The 24,367-nt window shown below is 50.5% G+C and overlaps 1 protein-coding gene across 1 annotated transcript in view; it reads right to left on the bottom strand.

Moving 5' to 3' along the window:
• cdh15 (cadherin 15, type 1, M-cadherin (myotubule)) overlaps window positions 1-19,367 on the bottom strand; it is a 104,963-nt gene extending 85,596 nt beyond the window's left edge. Inside the window, 1 exon segment of the mRNA XM_067997597.1 lies at window positions 19,149-19,367. Within this exon segment, the coding sequence (XP_067853698.1) occupies window positions 19,149-19,292 (144 nt within the window). The 5' untranslated portion in view covers window positions 19,293-19,367.
• Between the last annotated feature and the right edge of the window lie 5,000 nt (window positions 19,368-24,367).

Raw genomic sequence — 24,367 nt, 5'->3', positions numbered from 1 at the left:
GTCATCCTCTAACGGTCATCCTGTAACGGTCATCCTGTAACGGTCATCCTCTAACGGTCATCCTGTAACGGTCATCCTGTAACGGTCATCCTCTAACGGTCATCCTGTAACGGTCATCCTGTAACGGTCATCCTCTAACGGTCATCCTGTAATGGTCATCCTCTAACGGTCATCCTGTAACGGTCATCCTGTAACGGTCATCCTCTAACGGTCATCCTCTAACGGTCATCCTGTAATGGTCATCCTCTAACGGTCATCCTGTAACGGTCATCTAACGGTCATCCTGTAACGGTCATCCTGTAACGGTCATCCACTAACGGTCATCCTCTAACGGTCATCCTCTAACGGTCATCCTGTAACGGTCATCCTCTAACGGTCATCCTGTAACGGTCATCCTGTAACGGTCATCCTCTAACGGTCATCCTGTAACGGTCATCCTGTAACGGTCATCCTCTAACGGTCATCCTGTAACGGTCATCTGTAACGGTCATCCTCTAACGGTCATCCTGTAACGGTCATCTGTAACGGTCATCCTCTAACGGTCATCCTGTAACGGTCATCCTCTAACGGTCATCCTGTAACGGTCATCCTCTAACGGTCATCTAACGGTCATCCTCTAACGGTCATCCTGTAACGGTCATCCTCTAACGGTCATCCTCTAACGGTCATCCTGTAATGGTCATCCTGTAATGGTCATCCTCTAACGGTCATCCACTAACGGTCATCCTGTAACGGTCATCCTGTAACGGTCATCCTCTAACGGTCATCCTGTAACGGTCATCCTCTAACGGTCATCCACTAACGGTCATCCTGTAACGGTCATCCTCTAACGGTCATCCTCTAACGGTCATCCTGTAACGGTCATCCTCTAACGGTCATCCTCTAACGGTCATCCTGTAACGGTCATCCTCTAACGGTCATCCTCTAACGGTCATCCTCTAACGGTCATCCTGTAACGGTCATCCTGTAACGGTCATCCTCTAACGGTCATCCTCTAACGGTCATCCTGTAACGGTCATCCTGTAACGGTCATCCTCTAACGGTCATCCTGTAACGGTCATCCTGTAACGGTCATCCTCTAACGGTCATCTAACGGTCATCCTCTAACGGTCATCCTGTAACGGTCATCCTGTAACGGTCATCCTCTAACGGTCATCCTCTAACGGTCATCTAACGGTCATCCTCTAACGGTCATCCTGTAACGGTCATCCTGTAACGGTCATCCTGTAACGTTCATCCTGTAACGGTCATCCTCTAACGGTCATCCTCTAACGGTCATCCTGTAATGGTCATCCTGTAACGGTCATCCTCTAACGGTCATCCTGTAATGGTCATCCTGTAACGGTCATCCTGTAACGGTCATCCTCTAACGGTCATCCTGTAATGGTCATCCTGTAACGGTCATCCTGTAACACGTTCACAAATATATTAAAATAAAGTAGAAAGTTTAAAATGCAGACGGTGTCAGAATGAAAGGTGGAGTTTGGTGTTGAAGGAGACACAAGGCAGTGAGCAGACTGTCGGTGATGTGCGATCTTCCTGTTTAGGTACCTGGGACCTCCCACAATGTACAGGAGACGGTGTGGGTCTCATTACCAATAGGGGCTACCTGAACGTGAAGTACTAATCAATGTTTTAAATTTAGTTTAAGATGACTTTTTTTTGATTGGAGTTCGGTATTTTTAGATGTGGAATCAGGCCATATCCCACAGGCTGTAATATAAGAATGTCACACTGTGCCTGCTCACTGGCAAATACACGAGGGCAGTCTGTAGCAGACTGACAATTTCCGCTCCCTTTGAAAAATTCACTCGCAGGCTGTACGGGCTGCCTGCAGTATCTGCCCCACTGTGCAGTATCTGCCCCACTGTGCAGTATCTGCCCTACTGTGCAGTATCTGCCGACTGCTGGTGGAATATACTGAGCGGGGTCCTCATATTCTGAACCTCTCGCGGTCTCCATCTGCCCTGGTCCCTGGGGAGGCTTCAGTCTTTATCAGCATAAAGCTCGAGAAGTTGATGGGAATGTAGTAAACAATGTGGAGAACAGTAACAGACTTCAGGAGGACAGAGACTGGTGAGACGGGCAGACACATGGCAGATGAAATTTAATGCAGAGAAATGTGAAGTGATTCATTTTGGAAGGAAGAATTAGGAGAGGACAGGAGGGCTGCTAACATTGTACCATTGTTTAAATAGGGAGAAAGAGATAGACCGAGTAATTACAGGCCAGTCAGTCTAACCTCGGTGGTGGGAAAATTATTGGAAACAATAAAACAGTATTAATCGTCATTTAGAAAGGCACGGAGTAATCAAGGACAGTCAGCATGGATTTGTTAAGGGAAGGTCGTGTCTGACTAACTTGATTGAATTTTTTGAGGAGGTAACAAGGAGGGTCGATGAGGGTAACGCGTTTGATATAGTGTACATGGATTTTAGCAAGGCTTTTGACAAGGTCCCACATAGCAGACTGGTCAGAAAATTAAAAGCCCATGGGATCCAAGGGAAAGTGGCAAGTTGGATCCAAAATTGGCTCAGTGGCAGGAAGCAAAGGGTAATGGTTGACGGGTGTTTTTGTAACTGGAAGGCTGTTTCCAGTGGGGTTCCGCAGGGCTCAGTACTAGGTCCTTTGCTTTTTGTGGTATATATTAATGATTTGGACTTAAGAGAGAAATCAGGAGGGCAAAAAGGGGACATGAGATTGCTTTGGCAGATCAGGCAAAGGTGAATCCAAAGAGCTTCTACAAATACATAAAGGGCAAAAGGGTAACTAGGGAGAGAGTAGGGCCTCTGAAGGATCAACAAGGTCATCTATGTGCGGAACCACAAGAAATGGGTGAGATCCTGAATGAATATTTCACATCGGTATTTACGGTTGAGAAAGGCATGGATGTTAGGGAACTTGGGGAAATAAATAGTGATGTCTTGAGGAGTGTACATATTACAGAGAGGGAGGTGCTGGAAGTCTTAACGCGCATCAAGGTAGATAAATCTCCGGGACCTGATGAAATGTATCCCAGGACGTTATGGGAGGTTAGGGAGGAAATTGCGGGTCCCCTAGCAGAGATATTTGAATCATCGACAGCTACAGGTGAGGTGCCTGAAGATTGGAGGGTAGCAAATGTTGTGCCTTTGTTTAAGAAGGGCGGCAGGGAAAAGCCTGGGAACTACAGACCAGTGAGCCTGACATCTGTAGTGGGTAAGTTGTTAGAGGGTATTCTGAGGGACAGAATCTACAGGCATTTGGAGAGGCAGGGACTAATTAGGAACAGTCAGCATGGTTTTGTGAGAGGAAAATCATGTCTCACGAATTTGATTGAGTTTTTTGAAGGGGTAACCAAGAAGATAGATGAGGGCTGTGCAGTAGACGTGGTCTACATGGACTTCAGCAAAGCATTTGACAAGGTACCGCATGGTAGGTTGTTACATAAGGTTAAATCTCATGGGATCCAAGGTGAGGTAGCCAATTGGATACAAAATTGGCTTGACGACAGAAGACAGAGGGTGGTTGTAGAGGGTTGTTTTTCAAACTGGATGCCTGTGTCCAGCGGTGTGCCTCAGGGATCGGTGCTGGGTCCGCTGTTATTTGTTATTTATATTAATGATTTGGATGAGAATTTAGGAGGCATGGTTAGTAAGTTTGCAGATGACACCAAGATTGGTGGCATTGTGGACAGTGAAGAAGGTTATCTAGGATTGCAACGGGATCTTGATAAATTGGGCCAGTGGGCCGATGAATGGCAGATGGAGTTTAATTTCGATAAATGTGAGGTGATGCATTTTGGTAGATCGAATCGGGCCAGGACCTACTCCGTTAATGGTAGGGCGTTGGGGAGAGTTATAGAACAAAGAGATCTAGGAGTACAGATTCATAGCTCCTTGAAAGTGGAGTCACAGGTGGATAGGGTGGTGAAGAAGGCATTCAGCATGCTTGGTTTCATTGGTCAGAACATTGAATGCAGGAGTTGGGATGTCTTGTTGAAGTTGTACAGGGCATTGGTGAGGCCACACTTGGAGTACTGTGTACAGTTCTGGTCACCCTATTATAGAAAGGATATTATTAAACTAGAAAGAGTGCAGAAAAGATTTACTAGGATGCTACCGGGACTTGATGGTTTGACTTACAGGGAGAGGTTAGACAGACTGGGACTTTATTCCCTGGAGAGTAGGAGGTTAAGGGGTGATCTTATAGAAGTCTATAAAATAATGAGGGGCATAGATAAGGTCGATAGTCAAAATCTTTTCCCAAAGGTAGGGGAGTCTATAACGAGGGGGCACAGATTTAAGGTGAGAGGGGAGAGATACAAAAGGATCCAGAGGGGCAATTTTTTCACTCAAAGGGTGGTGAGTGTCTGGAACGAGCTGCCAGAGGCAGTAGTAGAGGCGGGTACAATTTTGTCTTTTAAAAAGCATTTGGACAGTTACATGGGGAAGATGGGTATCGAGGGATATGGGCCAAGTGCAGGCAATTGGGACTAGCTTAGTGGTATAAACTGGGCGACATGGACATGTTGGGCCGAAGGGCCTGTTTCCATGTTGTAACTTCTATGATTCTATGATTCTATGATTCTATACGTTCCCCTCCAAGTCACACACCATCCCGACTTGGAAATATAATCGCCGTTCCTTCATCGTCAGTGGGTCAAAATCCTGGAACTCCCTTCCTAACAGCACTGTGGGAGAACCTTCACCAGACGGACTGCAGCGGTTCAAGAAGGCGGCTCACCACCACCTTCTCAAGGGCAATTAGGGATGGGCAATAAATGCCGGCCTCGCCAGCGACGCCCACATCCCATGAACGAATAAAAAAAAAGAAGTTTGCAGATGATACAAAAATTGGCCGTGTGGTTGATAGTGAGGAGGAAAGCTGTAGACTGCAGGAAGATATCAATGGACTGGTCAGGTGGGCAGAAAAGTGGCAAATGGAATTCAATCCAGAGAAGTGTGAGGTAATGAATTTAGGGAGGACAAACAAGGCAAGGGAATACACAATAAATGGGAGGATACTGAGAGGTGTGGAGGAAGTGAGGGACCTTGGATTGCATGTCCACAGATCCCTGAAGGTATCAGGACAGGTAGATAAAGTGGTTAAGAAAGCATACGGGATACTCTCCTTTATTAGCCATAGTATCTTAGAGCAGGGAGGTTATGCTAGAACTGTATAAAACACTAGTTAGGCCACAGCTTGAGTACTGTGTACAGTTCTGGTCACCACATTACAGGAAAGATGTGATTGCACTAGAGAGGGTACAGAGGAGATTTACGAGGATGTTGCCAGGGCTGGAGAATTTTAGCCATGAGGAAAGATTGGATAGGCTGGGGTTGTTTTCTTTGGAACAGAGGAGGCTGAGGGGAGATTTAATTGCGGTGTATAAAATTATGAGGGGCCTAGATAGAGTGGATAGGAAGGACCTATTTCCCTTAGCAGAGAGGTCAATAACCAGGGGGCATAGATTTAAAGTAATTGGTAGAAGGATTAGAGGGGAGCTGAGGAGAATGTTTTCCCCAGAGGGTGGTGGGGTCTGGAACTCACTGCCTGAGAGGGTGGGAGAGGCAGAAACCCTCAGCTCATTTAAAAAGTCCCTGGATGTGCACCTGAAGTGCCGAAACCCACAGGGCCAAGGACCAAGTGCTGGAAAGTGGGATTAAGCTGCATAGCTCTTTTTTGGCCAGCATAGACACGATGGGCCGAATGGCCTCCTTCTGTGCCGTAACTTTCTATTATTCTATGATTCTAAACTAAATGGTACAATTCTAAAGAGGGTGCAGGAACAGAGAGACCTGGGGGTGCACGTACAAAAATCTTTGAAGGTGGCAGGACAAATTGAGAAGGCTGTTAAAAAAGCAAATGGGATCCTGGGCTTTAGTCATCGAGGCACAGAGTACAAGGAGGTCATGTTGAACCTTTATAAATCACTGGTTAGGCCTCAGCTGGAGTATTTTGTCCAATTTTGGGCACTGCACATTAGGAACAATGAGAAGGCCTTAGAGAGGGTGCAGAGGAGATTTACTAGACTGGATCCAGGGATGAGGGACTTCAATTATGTGGAGAGACTGGAGAAGCTGGGATTGTTCTCCTTTGAGCAGAGAAGGCTAAGGGGAGATTTGATCGAGGTATTCAAAAATTAAGAAGGGTTTTGATAGAGTAAATAAGGAGAAACTGTTTCCAGTGACAAGAGGGTCGGTAACCAGAGGGGAGAGATTTAAGATAATTGACAAAAGAATCAGAGGCGATAAGAGGAAACATCTTTTATGCAGCGAGTTGTTCTGATCTGGAATGTGCTGCCTGAAAGGGTGGTGGAAGCAGATTCAATAATAACTTTCAAAAGAGAATTGGATAAATACTTAAAGGAAGGATTTGCAGGGCTCTGGGGAAAGAGCAGGGGGGAGTGGGACTATTTGAATAGTTCTTTCAAAGAGCCAGCACAGGCACGATGGGCCGAATGGCCTCCTCCTGTGCTGTGCGATTCTATGAAATGTAGAGCGCAGCGAGACACTGATTCAGGGAGACTGGGAATGTCCCGCGTTCTCAGTTGGTATCGGAGGGAATAAGGAAATGGCAGAGACATTAAACAAATCGGTCGTCACAGTAGAAGATGCAAAAAACAGACCAGAAATAGTGGGGAACCAAGGGTCTAATGAGAGTGAGGAACTTAAAGTAATTAATATTAATAAAGAAAAAGTACTGGAGAAATTAATGAGACTAAAAGCCGACAAATCCTCTGGACCTGATGGCCTACATCTTAGGGTTCTAAAAGAGGTGGCTGCAGAGATAGTGGATGCATTGGCTGTGATCTTCCAGAATTCCCTAGATTCTGGAATGGTCCCAGTGGATTGAAAGGTCGAAAATGTTACCCCGTTATTCAAGAAGGGAGAGAGAAAACAGGGAACTACAGGTCAGTTAGCCTGACATCAATCGTCAGGAAAATGCTGGAATCCATTATTAAGGAAGTGGTAACAGAGCATTTAGAAAATCATAATATGATTAGGCAGAGTCAACACGGTTTTACGAAAGGGAAATCGTGTTTGACAAATTTATTAGAGTTTTTTGAGAATGTAACTAGCAGGGTAGATAAAGGAGAACCAGTGGATGTCGTATATTTGGATTTTCAAAAGGCATTCGATAAGGTGCCACATAAAAGGTTGTCATGATGTGGAGATGCCGGTGATGGACTGGGGTTGACAATTGTAAACAATTTTACGACACCAAGTTATAGTCCAGCAATTTTATTTTAAATTCACAAGCTTTCGGAGGCTTCCTCCTTCCACATCGTTCACCTGAGGAAGGAGGTAGCCTCCGAAAGCTTGTGAATTTAAAATAAAATTGCTGGACTATAACTTGGTGTTGTAAAATTGTTTACAAACATAAAAGGTTGTTACACAAGATAAGGGCTCATGGGGTTGGGGGGTAATATATTAGCATGGATAGAGGATTGGTTAAAGGACAGAAAACAGAGAGTAGGGATAAACGGGTCATTCTCAGGTTGGCAGGCTGTAACTAGTGGGGTGCCACAGGGATCAGTGCTTGGGCTTCAGCTATTCACAATCTATATTAATGACTTAGATGAAGGGACCGAGTGTAATGTATCCAAGTTTGCTGATGATACAAAGCTAGGTGGGAAAGTAAGCTGTGAGGAGGACACAGAGTCTGTAAAGGGATAGAGACAGGTTAAGTGAGTGGGCAAGAAGGTGGCAGATGGAGTATAATGTGGGGAAATGTGAGGTTATTCACTTTGGTAGGAAGAATAGAAAAACAGAATATTTTTTAAATGGTGAGAAACTATTAAATGTTGGTGTTCAGAGGGATTTGGGTGTCCTTGTACAAGAAACACAGAAAGTTAACATACAGGTACAGCAAGCAATTCGGAAAGCAAATGGTGCGTTGGCCTTTATTGAAGGGGGGTTGGAGTACAAGAGTAAGGAAGTCTTACTACAATTGTACAGGGCTTTAGTGAGGCCTCACCTGGAGTACTGTGTACAGTTTTGGTCTCCTTACCTAAGGAAGGATATACTTGCCTTAGAGGCGGCGCAACAAAGGTTCACTAGATTGATTCCTGGGATGAGAGGGTTGTCCCACGAGGAGAGGTTGAGTAGAATGGGCCTATACTCTCTGGAGTTTAGAAGAATGAGAGGTGATCTCATTGAAACATGTAAGATTCTGAAGGGGCTTGACAGGGTAGATGCCGAGAGGCTGTTTCCCCTGGCTGGAGAGTCTAGAACTAGGGGGCATAGGGCCCGATTTTACCAGGGGTGTGGGTTCTCAGCGGGTGGGCAAGCGGGTGCGTGGGTAACGCGCCCGGTGAAATTAGTGGGTTTCCCGCACGATCGTAGCAGGCAACCCACTAATTGGAGCCACTTACCTGCTCCTCCGGGTTCCCCACTGCGCGTCGGGCGGGCTGCACATGCGCAGTAAGATCTGTCAGCTGGAGGAGCTCTATTTAAAGGGGCAGTCCTCCACTGACAGATGCTGCAACAAATAGCAAAGATGACTACATGGAGCAGCCCAGGGGGAAGGCTGCTCCCAGTTTAATGTTGCCTCACCCCAGGTATCATTAGATGGGGTGAGGAGGAGGGGGAGGACAGAGATCTTCCACCCGGCGGGCGGGAGGAAGCGGCCCGCCTCTGCCACCAGGAAGGCCTGGCTCGAGGTGGCAGAGGAGGTCACCTGCACCACCAACATATCGCCCACCTGCACACAGTGCAGGAGGCGCTCCAATGACCTCAGTAGGTCAGCCACAGTGAGAACACGTAGTCTTTCCCCTACACTCCGTCTGCCACATCACTGCCCCCACCCCACATCTCCTTCTGCACTGCCAACACTACTCTGTCACATCACCCCTCATACCCACTCAAACCTCATCCTCATCTTACCTGCACCTACTCACCTCGCCAGTACTCACCCCGCCACTACCACTCAACCCAATCCTCATACAATCTCATGGCTCTATCTCATACTCACCCTCTCGTGCATCTCTTTCACGGTCAGCCTCACTCAACCTGCCACTACCTGTGCTGCAGCCACAGGGCATGCATCACATATGTGCAGTAGGCAGCGTAAGGCAAACGTGTCGTGAGCATGAAGGGGATGCACAAGGGTGTTTGAGGGTTTGTCATGGTTTTTACTTATATTGAATTTCTGACCAACTCACATTACATATTATATTGGCACCACTACTGCCATGTCTTTGCGAATCTTGTCCGGTTTGTGCAATAATGCCCTTTCCTGAGGATCACAATGAAGACCCACAACTGATGCCACCCATTGTGTCACTGCAGAGTGGGTGTAGGTGTATTTGCAGGGCTCTTCTGCGCAGACGACTGAGAGACATCGGGGATGTCCCCGGCTGCAGCCTGGAAGGATGCGGAGGAGAAGTTCGGGAGGGCAGTGGTGACTTTGACAGCGACAGGTAAGAAGATGGTGCTCGGGCCAGCCAGGAGCAGCTCGGCATGAAAGAGGCTGCGGATGTCCACGAGTGACTCTGAGCCTCCGTGTACACTGCTGCTCAGAGAGGTCCAGGAGGCTGAGCCTCGGTCTGTGGACCCTGTGGCGAGGGTAGTGCCCTCTGCGATGCATCTCTCTCTGCGGTAGCCCTCCCTCCTGCTGTACAGGTGGATGTGTCACAGCACTGTGTTGTGGAGCTCCACGTGTCAGAGGTGGATGGCGAGGCTGGTGATGCTGTTCGCCCTCCGAGGAGGTCATGACTGCAGCTACGGCGGCCCCCATCCGCAAGATGTACATCTGAGGGGGTCCGCAAGGTAGGTACATGTCTCCGGACCCCGGGGTAAGTGTGCAGATTGGTGACTTTGACCGTCAGGAGGAGGGTGGTGGAGTCCAAACTTTGTCCCAAGTGACAGAGTGGCCTCCTGCAATGGCTGAGGATCTCTCCCCCCCCACCTGTCAAATGGACCTTTGCAGCTGCCACAGGCTGATGGCTGCAACACGTCCATTCGATCTGGGAGTGTTTCCCCCAGTGTGTGAAACAGTCCCATGTTGATCCAAAATCACACACAGTCCCTTAATCAGGTCAGTTAATGACCTGAAATAGTGACATAAATACTCTCAAGTGGAACCCCGCTGGCTTTAATTGCCTGCGGGATTCCCACCAGCGGGGGCTGCGCGCGCACGGCGCGTCAGCGGGGAACCCGGAAGTGGGCGGGATCGAGGCGCGATCCGTTCGGGATCCTGGATTTCCCGATTTTCGAGGCCCCCCCGCCGAGAACGCACCCCATAGCGGGTGCTAAAATCGGGCCCATCGTCTCAGGATAAGGGGTCGGCCATTTAAGACTGAGATGAGGAGGAATTTCTTCACTCAGAGGGTTGTGAATCTTTGGAATTCTCTCCCCCAGAGAACTGTGGATGCTGAGTCGTTGAGTATATTCAAGGCTGAGATCGATAGATTTTTGGACTCTGGGGGAATCGAGGGATATGGGGATCGGGCGGGAAAGTGGAGTTGAGGTCGAAGATCAGCCATGATCTGATTGAATAACGGAGCAGGCTCGAGGGGCCGAATGGCCTAATCCTGCTCCTATTTCTTATGTTCTTATGTCAGTCGATTTGGCAGCAAGAGCTTCGATTAGCCCGAGTCTGTATATATGTGAAGAGATTGGGTTAGTTTAGTCACAGCTGTGATGAATATATTGCTGAACCTTGGGGTCAGAGGTTACAGGTGAAGAATGGGTCTTTGGCTGAGGAATGGATACCAGAAGGGACGGCACTCCACACGTCTCAGACCCTGACCAGAGATGGGGCGACAATTAGAGGGGAAATAAACCTTAGGATTGGTCACAGGTTATTTCTAAATGCCGGAAGTTTTAATGACTTTAAATAACAATGCAGAGCCTTCCGAGCGAATCCATTGACAATCAAATTGGTTCTCAGCCCTTCACGGGTTTTGCGTGAGATTTTACTAAATTCTCAGCCAAAGTTCCAGGTGGGGAATGGAGGAAAAACCCTTGCTGTTTTGGAGAAAATCGGGTGGAACAGAATCTATTCTGTAACTGTGACCGAGTTACTCTGGGCTGCTGGTAAAGTCGACAGTGATTGTGAGAGAAACAGTTTTTAAAGGGCAATCTCTTTAAAATTCGGAAGAGATTTTCTATGACGTATCTGTCTGTGTTTGAGTTTTAGCAGCACTTGTGCAACGAGAGCTTCACCATAACTGAAGCACAACCACAATACAACGAGGAGATGTCCATGAGATAGCACGAAGCCCGAGCTATTCCTGACACTGGCTATTCTCCAATCTGGAGCAATATTCCTGTACTGCCTCACACTGCCTCACACCGCCTCACACTGCCTCACACCGCCTCACACTGCCTCACACCGCCTCACACTGCCTCACACCAACTCACACTGCCTCACACCAACTCACACTGCCTCACACCGACTCACATTGCCTCACACTGCCTCACACCGACTCACACTGCCTCACACCGACTCACACCGCCTCACACCGCCCCAGACCGCCTCACACCGACTCACACCGCCTCACACCGACTCACATTGCCTCACACCGACTCACACTGCCTCACACCAACTCACACTGCCTCACACCGACTCACATTGCCTCACACTGCCTCACACCGACTCACACTGCCTCACACCGACTCACACCGCCTCACACCGCCCCACACCGCCTCACACCGACTCACACCGCCTCACACCGACTCACATTGCCTCACACTGCCTCACACCGACTCACACTGCCTCACACCGACTCACACCGCCTCACACCGCCTCACACCGCCCCACACCGCCTCACACTGCCTCACACCGCCCCACACCGCCTCACACCGCCTCACACCGACTCACACCGACTCACACCGACTCACACCGCCTCACACCAACTCACACCGCCCCACACCGCCTCACACCGCCCCACACCGCCTCACACCGCCTCACACCGCCCCACACCGCCTCACACCGCCTCACACCGCCTCACACCGCCCCACACCGCCCCACACCGACTCACACCGCCTCACACCGCCCCACACCGCCTCACACCCACTCACACCGCCTCACACCGACTCACACCGCCTCACACCGACTCACACCGCCTCACACCGCCCCAGACCGCCTCACACCGACTCACACCGCCTCACACCGACTCACATTGCCTCACACCGACTCACACTGCCTCACACCAACTCACACTGCCTCACACCGACTCACATTGCCTCACACTGCCTCACACCGACTCACACTGCCTCACACCGACTCACACCGCCTCACACCGCCCCACACCGCCTCACACCGACTCACACCGCCTCACACCGACTCACATTGCCTCACACTGCCTCACACCGACTCACACTGCCTCACACCGCCCCACACCGCCTCACACTGCCTCACACCGCCCCACACCGCCTCACACCGACTCACACCGCCTCACACCGACTCACACCGCCTCACACCGCCTCACACCGACTCACACCGCCTCACACCGCCTCACACCCACTCACACCCACTCACACCGCCTCACACCGCCTCACACCGCCTCACACCGCCCCACACCACCTCACACCGACCCACACCGCCTCACACCGACCCACACCGCCTCACACCGCCTCACACCGACTCACACCGACCCACACCGCCTCACACCGACCCACACCACCTCACACCGCCCCACACCACCTCACACCGACCCACACCACCTCACACCGCCTCACACCGACTCACACCGACCCACACCGCCTCACACCGACCCACACCACCTCACACCCACTCACACCGCCTCACACCCACTCACACCGCCTCACACCGCCCCACACCGCCTCACACCGCCTCACACCGCCTCACACCGACCCACACCGCCTCACACCGACCCACACCGCCTCACACCGCCTCACACCGACTCACACCGCCTCACACCGCCTCACACCGCCTCACACCGACTCACACCGACCCACACCGACCCACACCGCCTCACACCACCTCACACCACCTCACACCACCTCACACCGACTCACACCACCTCACACCGACTCACACCGCCTCACACCGACTCACACCGCCTCACACCACCTCACACCGACTCACACCGCCTCACACCGACTCACACCGCCTCACACCGACTCACACCGCCTCACACCGCCTCACACCGCCTCACACCGACTCACACCGCCTCACACCGACTCACACCGACTCACACCGACCCACACCGACCCACACCACCTCACACCGACTCACACCGCCTCACACCGACTCACACCGACTCACACCGCCTCACACCGCCTCACACCGCCCCACACCGACTCACACCGCCTCACACCGACTCACACCGCCTCACACCGCCTCACACCGCCTCACACCGCCTCACACCGACTCACACCGCCTCACACCGCCCCACACCGCCCCACACCGACTCACACCGCCTCACACCGACTCACACCGACTCACACCGCCTCACACCGCCTCACACCGCCTCACACCGACTCACACCGCCTCACACCGACTCACACCACCTCACACCGACCCACACCGACCCACACCGCCTCACACCGCCTCACACCGACTCACACCGCCTCACACCGACTCACACCGCCTCACACCGCCTCACACCGCCTCACACCGCCTCACACCGACCCACACCGACCCACACCACCTCACACCGACCCACACCACCTCACACCGCCTCACACCACCTCACACCGCCTCACACCACCTCACACCACCTCACACCGCCTCACACCCACTCACACCGACCCACACCGCCTCACACCGCCTCACACCCACTCACACCCACTCACACCGCCTCACACCGCCTCACACCCACTCACACCCACTCACACCACCTCACACCGCCTCACACCACCTCACACCCACTCACACCGACCCACACCGCCTCACACCGCCTCACACCCACTCACACCCACTCACACCACCTCACACCGCCTCACACCACCTCACACCCACTCACACCGCCTCACACCGCCTCACACCCACTCACACCGCCTCACACCCACTCACACCACCTCACACCCACTCACACCGCCTCACACCACCTCACACCGCCTCACACCGCCTCACACCCACTCACACCACCTCACACCGCCCCACACCGCCTCACACCGCCTCACACCACCTCACACCACCTCACACCGCCTCACACCCACTCACACCGACCCACACCGCCTCACACCGCCTCACACCGCCTCACACCACCCCACACCGCCTCACACCGCCTCACACCGACCCACACCGCCTCACACCGCCTCACACCGCCTCACACCGCCTCACACCGCCCCACACCGCCTCACACCGCCTCACACCACCTCACACCACCTCACACCCACTCACACCGCCTCACACCGCCTCACACCACCTCACACCCACTCACACCGCCTCACACCACCTCACACCACCTCACACCCACTCACACCGCCTCACACCGCCTCACACCACCTCACACCGCCTCACACCGCCTCACACCACCTCACACCACCCCACACCGCCTCACACCGCCTCACACCGCCCCACACCGCCTCACACCACCTCACACCACCTCACACCGCCTCACACCGCCTCACACCGCCTCACCCCGCCTCACACCGCCTCACACCGCCTCACACCGCCTCACACCGCCTCACACCGTCTCACACCGCCTCACACCCACTCACACCGCCTCACACCACCTCACACCACCTCACACCGCCTCACACCCACTCACACCGCCTCACACCACCTCACACCGACCCACACCGCCTCACACCACCTCACACCACCTCACACCGCCTCACACCCACTCACACCGCCTCACACCACCTCACACCGACCCACACCGCCTCACACCACCTCACACCGCCTCACACCGCCTCACACCCACTCACACCACCTCACACCGACCCACACCACCTCACACCACCTCACACCGCCTCACACCCACTCACACCACCTCACACCGCCTCACACCCACTCACACCACCTCACACCGACCCACACCGCCTCACACCGCCTCACACCACCTCACACCACCTCACACCAACTCACACTGCCTCACCTCACACCGCCTCACACCACCTCACACCGCCTCACACCACCTCACACCACCTCACACCACCTCACACTGCCTCACCTCACACCGCCTCACACCGCCTTCCTGGGAATAATCTGCAGTTGTGACGTGAAGTTCATGGGAAAACCCCTCAGCTCCGTCACTGCCGGTCGCTGGTCGTGTTACTGGTGTCGGTTAAGTTAGTGTTGGTTAAGTTACTGGTGTTGGTTAAGTTAGTGTTGGTTTGGTTATTAGTGTTAGTTGGGTTACTGGTGTTGGTGTTGGGTTAGTTTGGTTATTAGTGTTAGTTGGGTTGCGAACATATGAAAAAAGGACAGGAAGAGACCAACTGGTCCACCAAACCTGCCCATCCAGACACGGTGCAGCCCATGGGCATCATCACTATACCCACAGTCATACAATCTCCTAGGAGAGGCAATAAAACAGAGGAAAGAACTTCGGCAAATCTGGGAAATTCCCTTCTGACCCCAAAAGACAATCAAGCAAGCTCCAGGAGTGTCGAGTAACACATAGCAAAAATTACAGTTCCCCCTCACCAACCTCTCCTACTGGAGATTTTCTCAAGTCTCAGGAATTCAGCCAGCTCCCATTCAAAGGATTGTAGTGAGCCCACACTTAGCACGTGGGAATCTATTACAGAAGTCAGTGAATCTTTGTGAAGAAAATACTTCCTGGTATCTAACCTATGTTTTTGTGTTTTATACTGACGTCCCAGTCCTCCCATCCCTATCCACCTGAATAGAATCTAAAAACCTCGATCATATCACTGCAAAGTCTTCCTGTTTCAATAAAAATGCCCTGTTCCTTCAGCCTATCCTATAGATAAGAGACCTAAGACCACCTATCATCTTCTGGACCTTCTCTAGAGCTCTGATGTTCTTTGCCTTGTGAGGGGACTAAATCTGGGAACAGAATTCGAGGTGTGGCTGAACCAAGGCCCTGTATAAAGTACGACTCATATTTCTGGTTTTATATTGAGCTGAGCGAGCTACACACTGACTGGCTTTTCCTGTGGCCTCAAGGCTCTGGTTGTGGGCTCTCGATGTTTTGTCAACTACGACCCTCCTGTTCTGCAGCCTTAATTGCTGATCCTGCAATTACCCAGATCACACATACATCACACAGCATTGGTTCACACTGAAGGCAGTTGTCACTCACAGACCCATTCCTCCAGTCAACCTGGATCACCTGCACCCTATAATGTCCTCGACATTCCTAACTCCCCCACACAACGTCATCAGCAAAATTGAGAGTTCCCTTGATGCCTCCGTCAAAATTGTAGATAGCGATGGTGAGGAGCAATCTCACTGTGAGCCCTGTGGCCCTCCATTAGTTGCAGTGATATTTAATTATCCACCTGTTATGGGGATATGACAAACACAAAGACCAAAGGCTCATTCACTGTTGAGGATAAAGTGCCCCACAGAACCCAACATGGAGTCTTTTGCAGAATTTTAAACATTCTCCAACTGTAAAGGGGCCAAAAAAGTTAAATTACGAGGACAGGTTGCAGAGACTGGGTCTTGAATATTGAAGATTAAGGGGTGATCTAATCGAGGGGTTTAAGATGATTAAAGGATTTGATAGGGTCGATAGAGAGAAACTATTTCCTCTGGTGGGGAGAGTCCAGAACAAGGGGGCAGAACCTTAAAATTAGAGCCAGGCCGTTCAGGGGTGATGTCAGGAAGCACTTCTTCACACAAAGGGGAGTGGGAATCTGGAACTCTCTCCCTTAAAGGGATATGGGCCAAAGGCAGGTATATGGAGCAAGATCACAGATCAGCCATGATCTTATCAAATGGAGGAGCAGGCTCGAGGGGCTGAATGGCCTACTCCTGTTCCTATGTTCCTAAAAGCTGTTTGAGGCTGGGGGTCAATTGAAAATTTCAAAACTGAGATTGATGGATTTTTGTTGGGTGAGGGGTTTAAGGGTTATGGAACCAAGGCGGGTAAATGGAATTAAGATACAGAACAGCCATGACCTAACTGAATGGCAGAACAGGATCGAGGGGCTGAATGGCCTCCTCCTGTTCCTATGTTCCTAATACAGAGCAGGATCCCAGATTCACAGTCTGACTGTAAGGCGGAGTAGGATTCACAGATTCACTGGCAGTTCCGTAGTGCCTCAGTTACTCAGAGCTCTCAGTAAGCTGATCTCTCGCAGTATTCCCTTCTCCTGCCCATTCCCAGCGACTGACTTTGGTCTGTCTCGAAACTTGTGTCAGAGAGCAGAGGTTGGAGTTTGTGGGAGTTTGCGTGTCGAAAAGTTCACTTTTATAAAAGTAACTGACATTGCATCACAGATATTTCAGGCACCAACGTCCCAGAATACAGTGAGCTCACTCTCAGCTGCCGTTACTTTGGACACAGTGGGTAGATCAGGACTTTGTGCGACAGTGTAAAACAGGGGCGAGCGAGTCGGCAGCCTGAGTTACATCTCTCGATTCTTGTTTCCATTGAAGTCAGTAGAAATAAAACTCAGGAGTGTTGTAAACCAGACTGCTGACTCGTTACCACCTGTTTTACACCATCGCACAAAGTCACCCTCTATCCCACAGAACAGATATTTCAGGGAAGTGAACAGTCGGGCCGAGGGTGAACGTGACAGGTGATTCCAATCAATCCCAAACTTTGCCAGGGACATCCCCACATCACCTGATTAATATCCAACACTAGTACAGACCATACTACACACCCACACACACTCAACACACACCCACACACACTCAACACACACCCACACACACTCAACACACACCCACACACACTCAACACACACCCACACACAACACACCCACACACACTCAACACACACCCACACACAACACACCCACACACACTCAACACACACCCACACACACTCAACACACACCCACACACACTCAACACACACCCACACACACTCAACACACACCCACACACACTCAACACACACACACACACAACACACACACACACACTCAACACACACCCACACACACTCAACACACACACACACTCAACACACACACACACACACTCAACACACACACACACTCAACACACACCCACACACACTCAACACACACACACACACACTCAACACACACCCACACTCCTCAACACACTCACATACTCAACACACACACACACTCAACACACACACACACACACACTCAACACCCACACACACACCCTCAACACACACACACTCCTTAACACACACGTGTTCACACACACACACTCCTTAACACACACGTGTTCACACACACACTCCTTTATCTCACACACATCCACACCCACATACACACTCCTTAACACTTGCATTCACACTCATACACACTCCTTAATACACATGTGTTCATGCTCACACACTCCTTAACACACACATGTTCATGTGCACACACACTCCTTAACACACACGTGTTCACACTCACACACACTCCGTAACACATATGCGCTCACCCTCATACACACTCAACACACACGTGTTCACACACACACTCCTTAACACACGTGTTCACACTCACACTCCTTAACATACACGTTTTCACAATCATGCACACTCCTTCACACGCGTTCACACGCACCTTAACATACATGCACAACTTAGCACACACGTGTTCACACGCACACACAGCACACCATAACACGCAGTACATACCTGGAGAAGTGCCACCACAGCCAGCAGAATAACACAGGTTTCAGTCCACATCCCAGTGGCGGTGAGACGGAGCATTGGAGACGGAGAGAGAGCCCCACAGTAACAAAGTGGTTCGGAGCAGGTCTGTGTGAGGACCGGCTGCCTCTGGGACACCAATTAACTGACAGCTGACGAGCTTCACAGGGTCCAGGAAAACCAATTGACTGACGGCACATGTGCTTGGGAGAGAGTGAGAGGCAGACTGAAATATTAGTGTCCTGACACAGTCGGAGCAACTGTGGAGAGAGAGACAGACAGAAAACAGCTGCTCCCATGAAAGTGCCCAGGGACTGCTCCCCACCCTGCCCCCACATCCAACCTCCACACTCAGCCCAGTGAAGGACACGGGCCACTCATTCTGCTTCTCAGAGTTTAACTTGATGAACAGTGATGAATTTGCTGTGATTCTTAATGCATGAATTGATATTCACACAGTTACTGATTACTGACCGTCCAAGAACAGCTGACTGAACTTCTCAGGGTAAAACTTGTTGTCGTCAAATTTGTTGTGTACGTTAAAGGGTGTGTCATCCTGAATCTTACAGAATGGGATATCGGCACAGGCTGGAGAAACACAATGGAGGTAGTGATCATTCGAAAATCAAGATAAAGGAAACATGTAGAACAGAATCTGAAATCAAAGCAGAAGTGGAAAGGCTCAGCTGGTCAGACAGTATCTGTGACGAGGAGAGAGAGGATGTCCTTTGAACTGCAGTGCTCAGTGTCAGCACAGTGAAACAGCGAAACACAAGCAAGGGGTTAAAGGGAGGGAGTGCCATGTGCAGGGGATGGTGTGTGCCTGGTGTGAGTGTGCCCTGACCCACAGGAAAGGGTTAATTGTTTGCTGGACTGGTGACGGTGGAGCAGTTACACGGGGATTGTAATCATTTGGGCAGTCTGAGAATTTGACTACAGTTTAAAAAATCTGGAAATAAAAAGCTGGTCTCAGTAAAAGTGACGGTGAAGCTGTCGGATTGTCGGAAAAACCCAACTGGTTCACTGATGTCCTTCCCCGGTCTGGGCCGACACGTGACTCCAGTCCCACACCACCGTGGTTCACTCCAAACTGCCCTCTGAAGTGGCCGAGTGAGACATTTAGTTGTATCAAGGGTCAACTCAGGACAGGCTACAAATGACGGACTTGCCAGCGACGCCCACATCCTGAGAATTAATAAAAAAATGTAAAGATGGAATGAAAATTACATCTTTACAGAGATTATAGACTCTGGAACAGTTCCTGCAGATTGGAGGGTGGCAAATGTAACCCCACTATTTAAAAAAGGAGGGAGAGAAAAAACAGGGAATTACAGACCAGTTAGCCGAACATCAGTAGTGGGGAAAATGCTAGAGTCTATTATAAAGGATGTGATAACAGAACACTTGGAAAATATCAATGGGATTAGACAAAGTCAACATGGATCTATGAAAGGGAAATCATGTTTTACACGGCTACTGGAGATTTTTGAGGATGTAACTTTTTAAAAATTCGTTCATGGGATGTGGGCGTCGCTGGCGAGGCCGGCATTTATTGCCCATCCCTAATTGCCCTTGAGAAGGTGGTGGTGAGCCGCCTTCTTGAACCGCTGCAGTCCGTGTGGTGAAGGTTCTCCCACAGTGCTGTTAGGAAGGGAGTTCCAGGATTTTGACCCAGCGACGATGAAGGAACGGCGATATATTTCCAAGTCGGGATGGTGTGTGACTTGGAGGGGAACGTGCAGGTGGTGTTGTTCCCATGCGCCTGCTGCTCTTGTCCTTCGAGGTGGTAGAGGTCGCGGGTTTGGGAGGTGCTGTCGAAGAAGCCTTGGCGAGTTGCTGCAGTGCATCCTGTGGATGGTACACACTGCAGCCACAGTGCGCCGGTGGTGAAGGGAGTGAATGTTCAGGGTGGTGGATGGGGTGCCAATCAAGCGGGCTGCTTTGTCCTGGATGGTGTCGAGCTTCTTGAGTGTTGTTGGAGCTGCACTCATCCAGGCAAGTGGAGAGTATTCCATCACACTCCTGACTTGTGCCTTGTGGATGGTGGAAAGGCTTAGGGGAGTCAGGAGGTGAGTCACTCGCCGCAGAATACCCAGCCTCTGACCTGCTCTTGTAGCCACAGTATTTATATGGCTGGTCCAGTTAAGTTTCTGGTCAATGGTGACCCCCAGGATGTTGATGGTGGGGGATTCGGTGATGGTAATACCGTTGAATGTCAGGGGGAGGTGGTTAGATTCTCTCTTGTTGGAGGTGGGCATTGCCTGGCACTTGTCTGGCGCGAATGTTACTTGCCACTCATCAGCCCAAGCCTGGATGTTGTCCAGGTCTTGCTGCATGCAGGCTCGGACTGCTTCATTATCTGAGGGGTTACGAATGGAACTGAACACTGTGCAATCATCAGCGAACATCCCCATTTCCAACCTTATGATGGAGGGAAGGTCATTGATGAAGCAGCTGAAGATGGTTGGGCTGAGGACACTGCCCTGAGGAACTCCTGCAGCAATGCCCTGGGGCTGAGATGATTGGCCTCCAACAACCACTACCATCTTCCTTTGTGCTAGGTATGACTCCAGCCACTGGAGAGTTTTCCCCCTGATTCCCATTGACTTCAATTTTACTGGGGCTCCTTGGTGCCACACTCGGTCAAATGCTGCCTTGATGTCAAGGGCAGTCACTCTCACCTCACCTCTGGAATTCAGCTCTTTTGTCCATGTTTGGACCAAGGCTGTAATGAGGTCTGGAGCCGAGTGGTCCTGGCAGAACCCAAACTGAGCATCAGTCAGCAGGTTATTGGTAAGTAAGTGCCGCTTGATAGCACTGTTGACGACACCTTCCATCACTTTGCTGATGATTGAGAGTAGACTGATGGGGCGGTAATTGGCCGGATTGGATTTCATAGAATCATAGAATCATAGAAGTTACAACATGGAAACAGGCCCTTCGGCCCAACATGTCCATGTCGCCCAGTTTATACCACTAAGCTAGTCCCAATTGCCTGCACTTGGCCCATATCCCTCTATACCCATCTTACCCATGTAACTGTCCAAATGCTTTTTAAAAGACAAAATTGTACCCGCCTCTACTACTGCCTCTGGCAGCTCGTTCCAGACACTCACCACCCTTTGAGTGAAAAAATTGCCCCTCTGGACCCTTTTGTATCTCTCCCCTCTCACCTTAAATCTATGCCCCCTCGTTATAGACTCCCCTACCTTTGGGAAAAGATTTTGACTATCGACCTTATCTATGCCCCTCATTATTTTATAGACTTCGATAAGATCACCCCTTAACCTCCTGCTCTCCAGGGAAAAAAGACCCAGTCTGTCTAACCTCTCCCTGTAAGTCAAACCATCAAGTCCCGGTAGCATCCTAGTAAATCTTTTCTGCACTCTTTCTAGTTTAATAATATCCTTTCTATAGTAGGGTGACCAGAACTGTACACAGTATTCCAAGTGTGGCCTCACCAATGCCCTGTACAACTTCAACAAGACATCCCAACTCCTGCATTCAATGTTCTGACCAATGAAACCAAGCATGCCGAATGCCTTCTTCACCACCCTATCCACCTGTGACTCCACTTTCAAGGAGCTATGAATCTGTACTCCCAGATCTCTTTGTTCTATAACTCTCCCCAACGCCCTACCATTAACGGAGTAGGTCCTGGCCCGATTCGATCTACCAAAATGCATCACCTCACATTTATCTAAATTAAACTCCATCTGCCATTCATCGGCCCACTGGCCCAATTTATCAAGATCCCGTTGCAATCCTAGATAACCTTCTTCACTGTCCACAATGCCACCAATCTTGGTGTCATCTGCAAACTTACTAACCATGCCTCCTAAATTCTCATCCAAATCATTAATATAAATAACAAATAACAGCGGACCCAGCACCGATCCCTGAGGCACACCGCTGGTCACAGGCATCCAGTTTGAAAAACAACCCTCGACAACCACCCTCTGTCTTCTGTCGTCAAGCCAATTTTGTATCCAATTGGCTACCTCACCTTGGATCCCATGAGAGTTAACCTTATGTAACAACCTACCATGCGGTACCTTGTCAAATGCTTTGCTGAAGTCCATGTAGACCACGTCTACTGCACAGCCCTCATCTATCTTCTTGGTTACCCCTTCAAAAAACTCAATCAAATTCGTGAGACATGATTTTCCTCTCACAAAACCATGCTGACTGTTCCTAATCAGTCCCTGCCTCTCCAAATGCCTGTAGATCCTGTCCCTCAGAATACCCTCTAACAACTTACCCACTACAGATGTCAGGCTCACCGGTCTGTAGTTCCCAGGCTTTTCCCTGCCGCCCTTCTTAAACAAAGGCACAACATTTGCTACCCTCCAATCTTCAGGCACCTCACCTGTAGCGGTGGATGATTCAAATATCTCTGCTAGGGGACCCGCAATTTCCTCCCTAACCTCCCATAACGTCCTGGGATACATTTCATCAGGTCCCGGAGATTTATCTACCTTGATGCGCGTTAAGACTTCCAGCACCTCCCTCTCTGTAATATGTACACTCCTCAAGACATCACCAGTTATTTCCCCAAGTTCCCTAACATCCATGCCTTTCTCAACCGTAAATACCGATGTGAAATATTCATTCAGGATCTCACCCATTTCTTGTGGTTCCGCACATAGATGACCTTGTTGATCCTTAAGAGGCCCTACTCTCTCCCTAGTTACCCTTTTGCCCTTTATGTATTTGTAGAAGCTCTTTGGATTCACCTTTGCCTGATCTGCCAAAGCAATCTCATATCCCCTTTTTGCCCTCCTGATTTCTCTCTTTGCCCAGGTATGTCCTGCTTTTTGTGGACAGGACATACCTGGGCAATTTTCCACATTGTCGGGTAGATGCCAGTGTTGTAGTTGTACTGGAACAGCTTGGCTAGAGGCGCAGCTAGTTCTGGAGCACAAGTCTTCAGCACTACAGCCGGGATGTTGTCGGGGCCCATAGCCTTTGCTGTATCCAGTGCACTCAGCCGTTTCTTGATATCACGTGGAGTGAATCGAATTGGCCGAAGACTGGCTTCCGTGATGGTGGGGATATTGAGAGGAGGCCGAGATGGATCATCCACTCGGCACTTCTGGCTGAAGACAGTTGCAAACGCTTCAGCCTTGTCTTTTGCACTCACGTGCTGGACTCCGCCATCATTGAGGATGGGGATGTTTACAGAGCCTCCTCCTCCCGTTAGTTGTTTAATTGTCCACCACCATTCATGACTGGATGTGGCAGGACTGCAGAGCTTTGATCTGATCCGTTGGTTGTGGAATCGCTTAGCTCTGTCTATAGCATGTTGCTTCTGCTGTTTAGCATGCATGTCGTCCTGAGTTGTCGCTTCACCAGGTTGGCACCTCATTTTTAGGTACGCCTGGTGCTGCTCCTGGCATGCTGTTCTACACTCCTCATTGAACCAGGGTTGATCCCCTGGCTTGTTGGTAATGGTAGAGTGAGGAATATGCCGGGCCATGAGGTTACAGATTGTGCTGGAATACAATTCTGCTGCTGCTGATGGCCCACAGCGCCTCATGGATGCCCAGTTTTGAGCTGCTCGATCTGTTCTGAATCTATCCCATTTAGCACGATGGTAGTGCCACACAACACGTTGGATGGTGTCCTCAGTGCGAAGACGGGACTTCGTCTCCCCGAGGGCTGTGCGGTGGTCACTCCTACCAATACTGTCA

The sequence above is a fragment of the Heptranchias perlo genome, chromosome 16 (genome assembly GCF_035084215.1).
Source record: "Heptranchias perlo isolate sHepPer1 chromosome 16, sHepPer1.hap1, whole genome shotgun sequence".
NCBI lineage: Eukaryota > Metazoa > Chordata > Chondrichthyes > Hexanchiformes > Hexanchidae > Heptranchias > Heptranchias perlo.
This window is presented reverse-complemented; position numbering and strand designations above follow the sequence as displayed.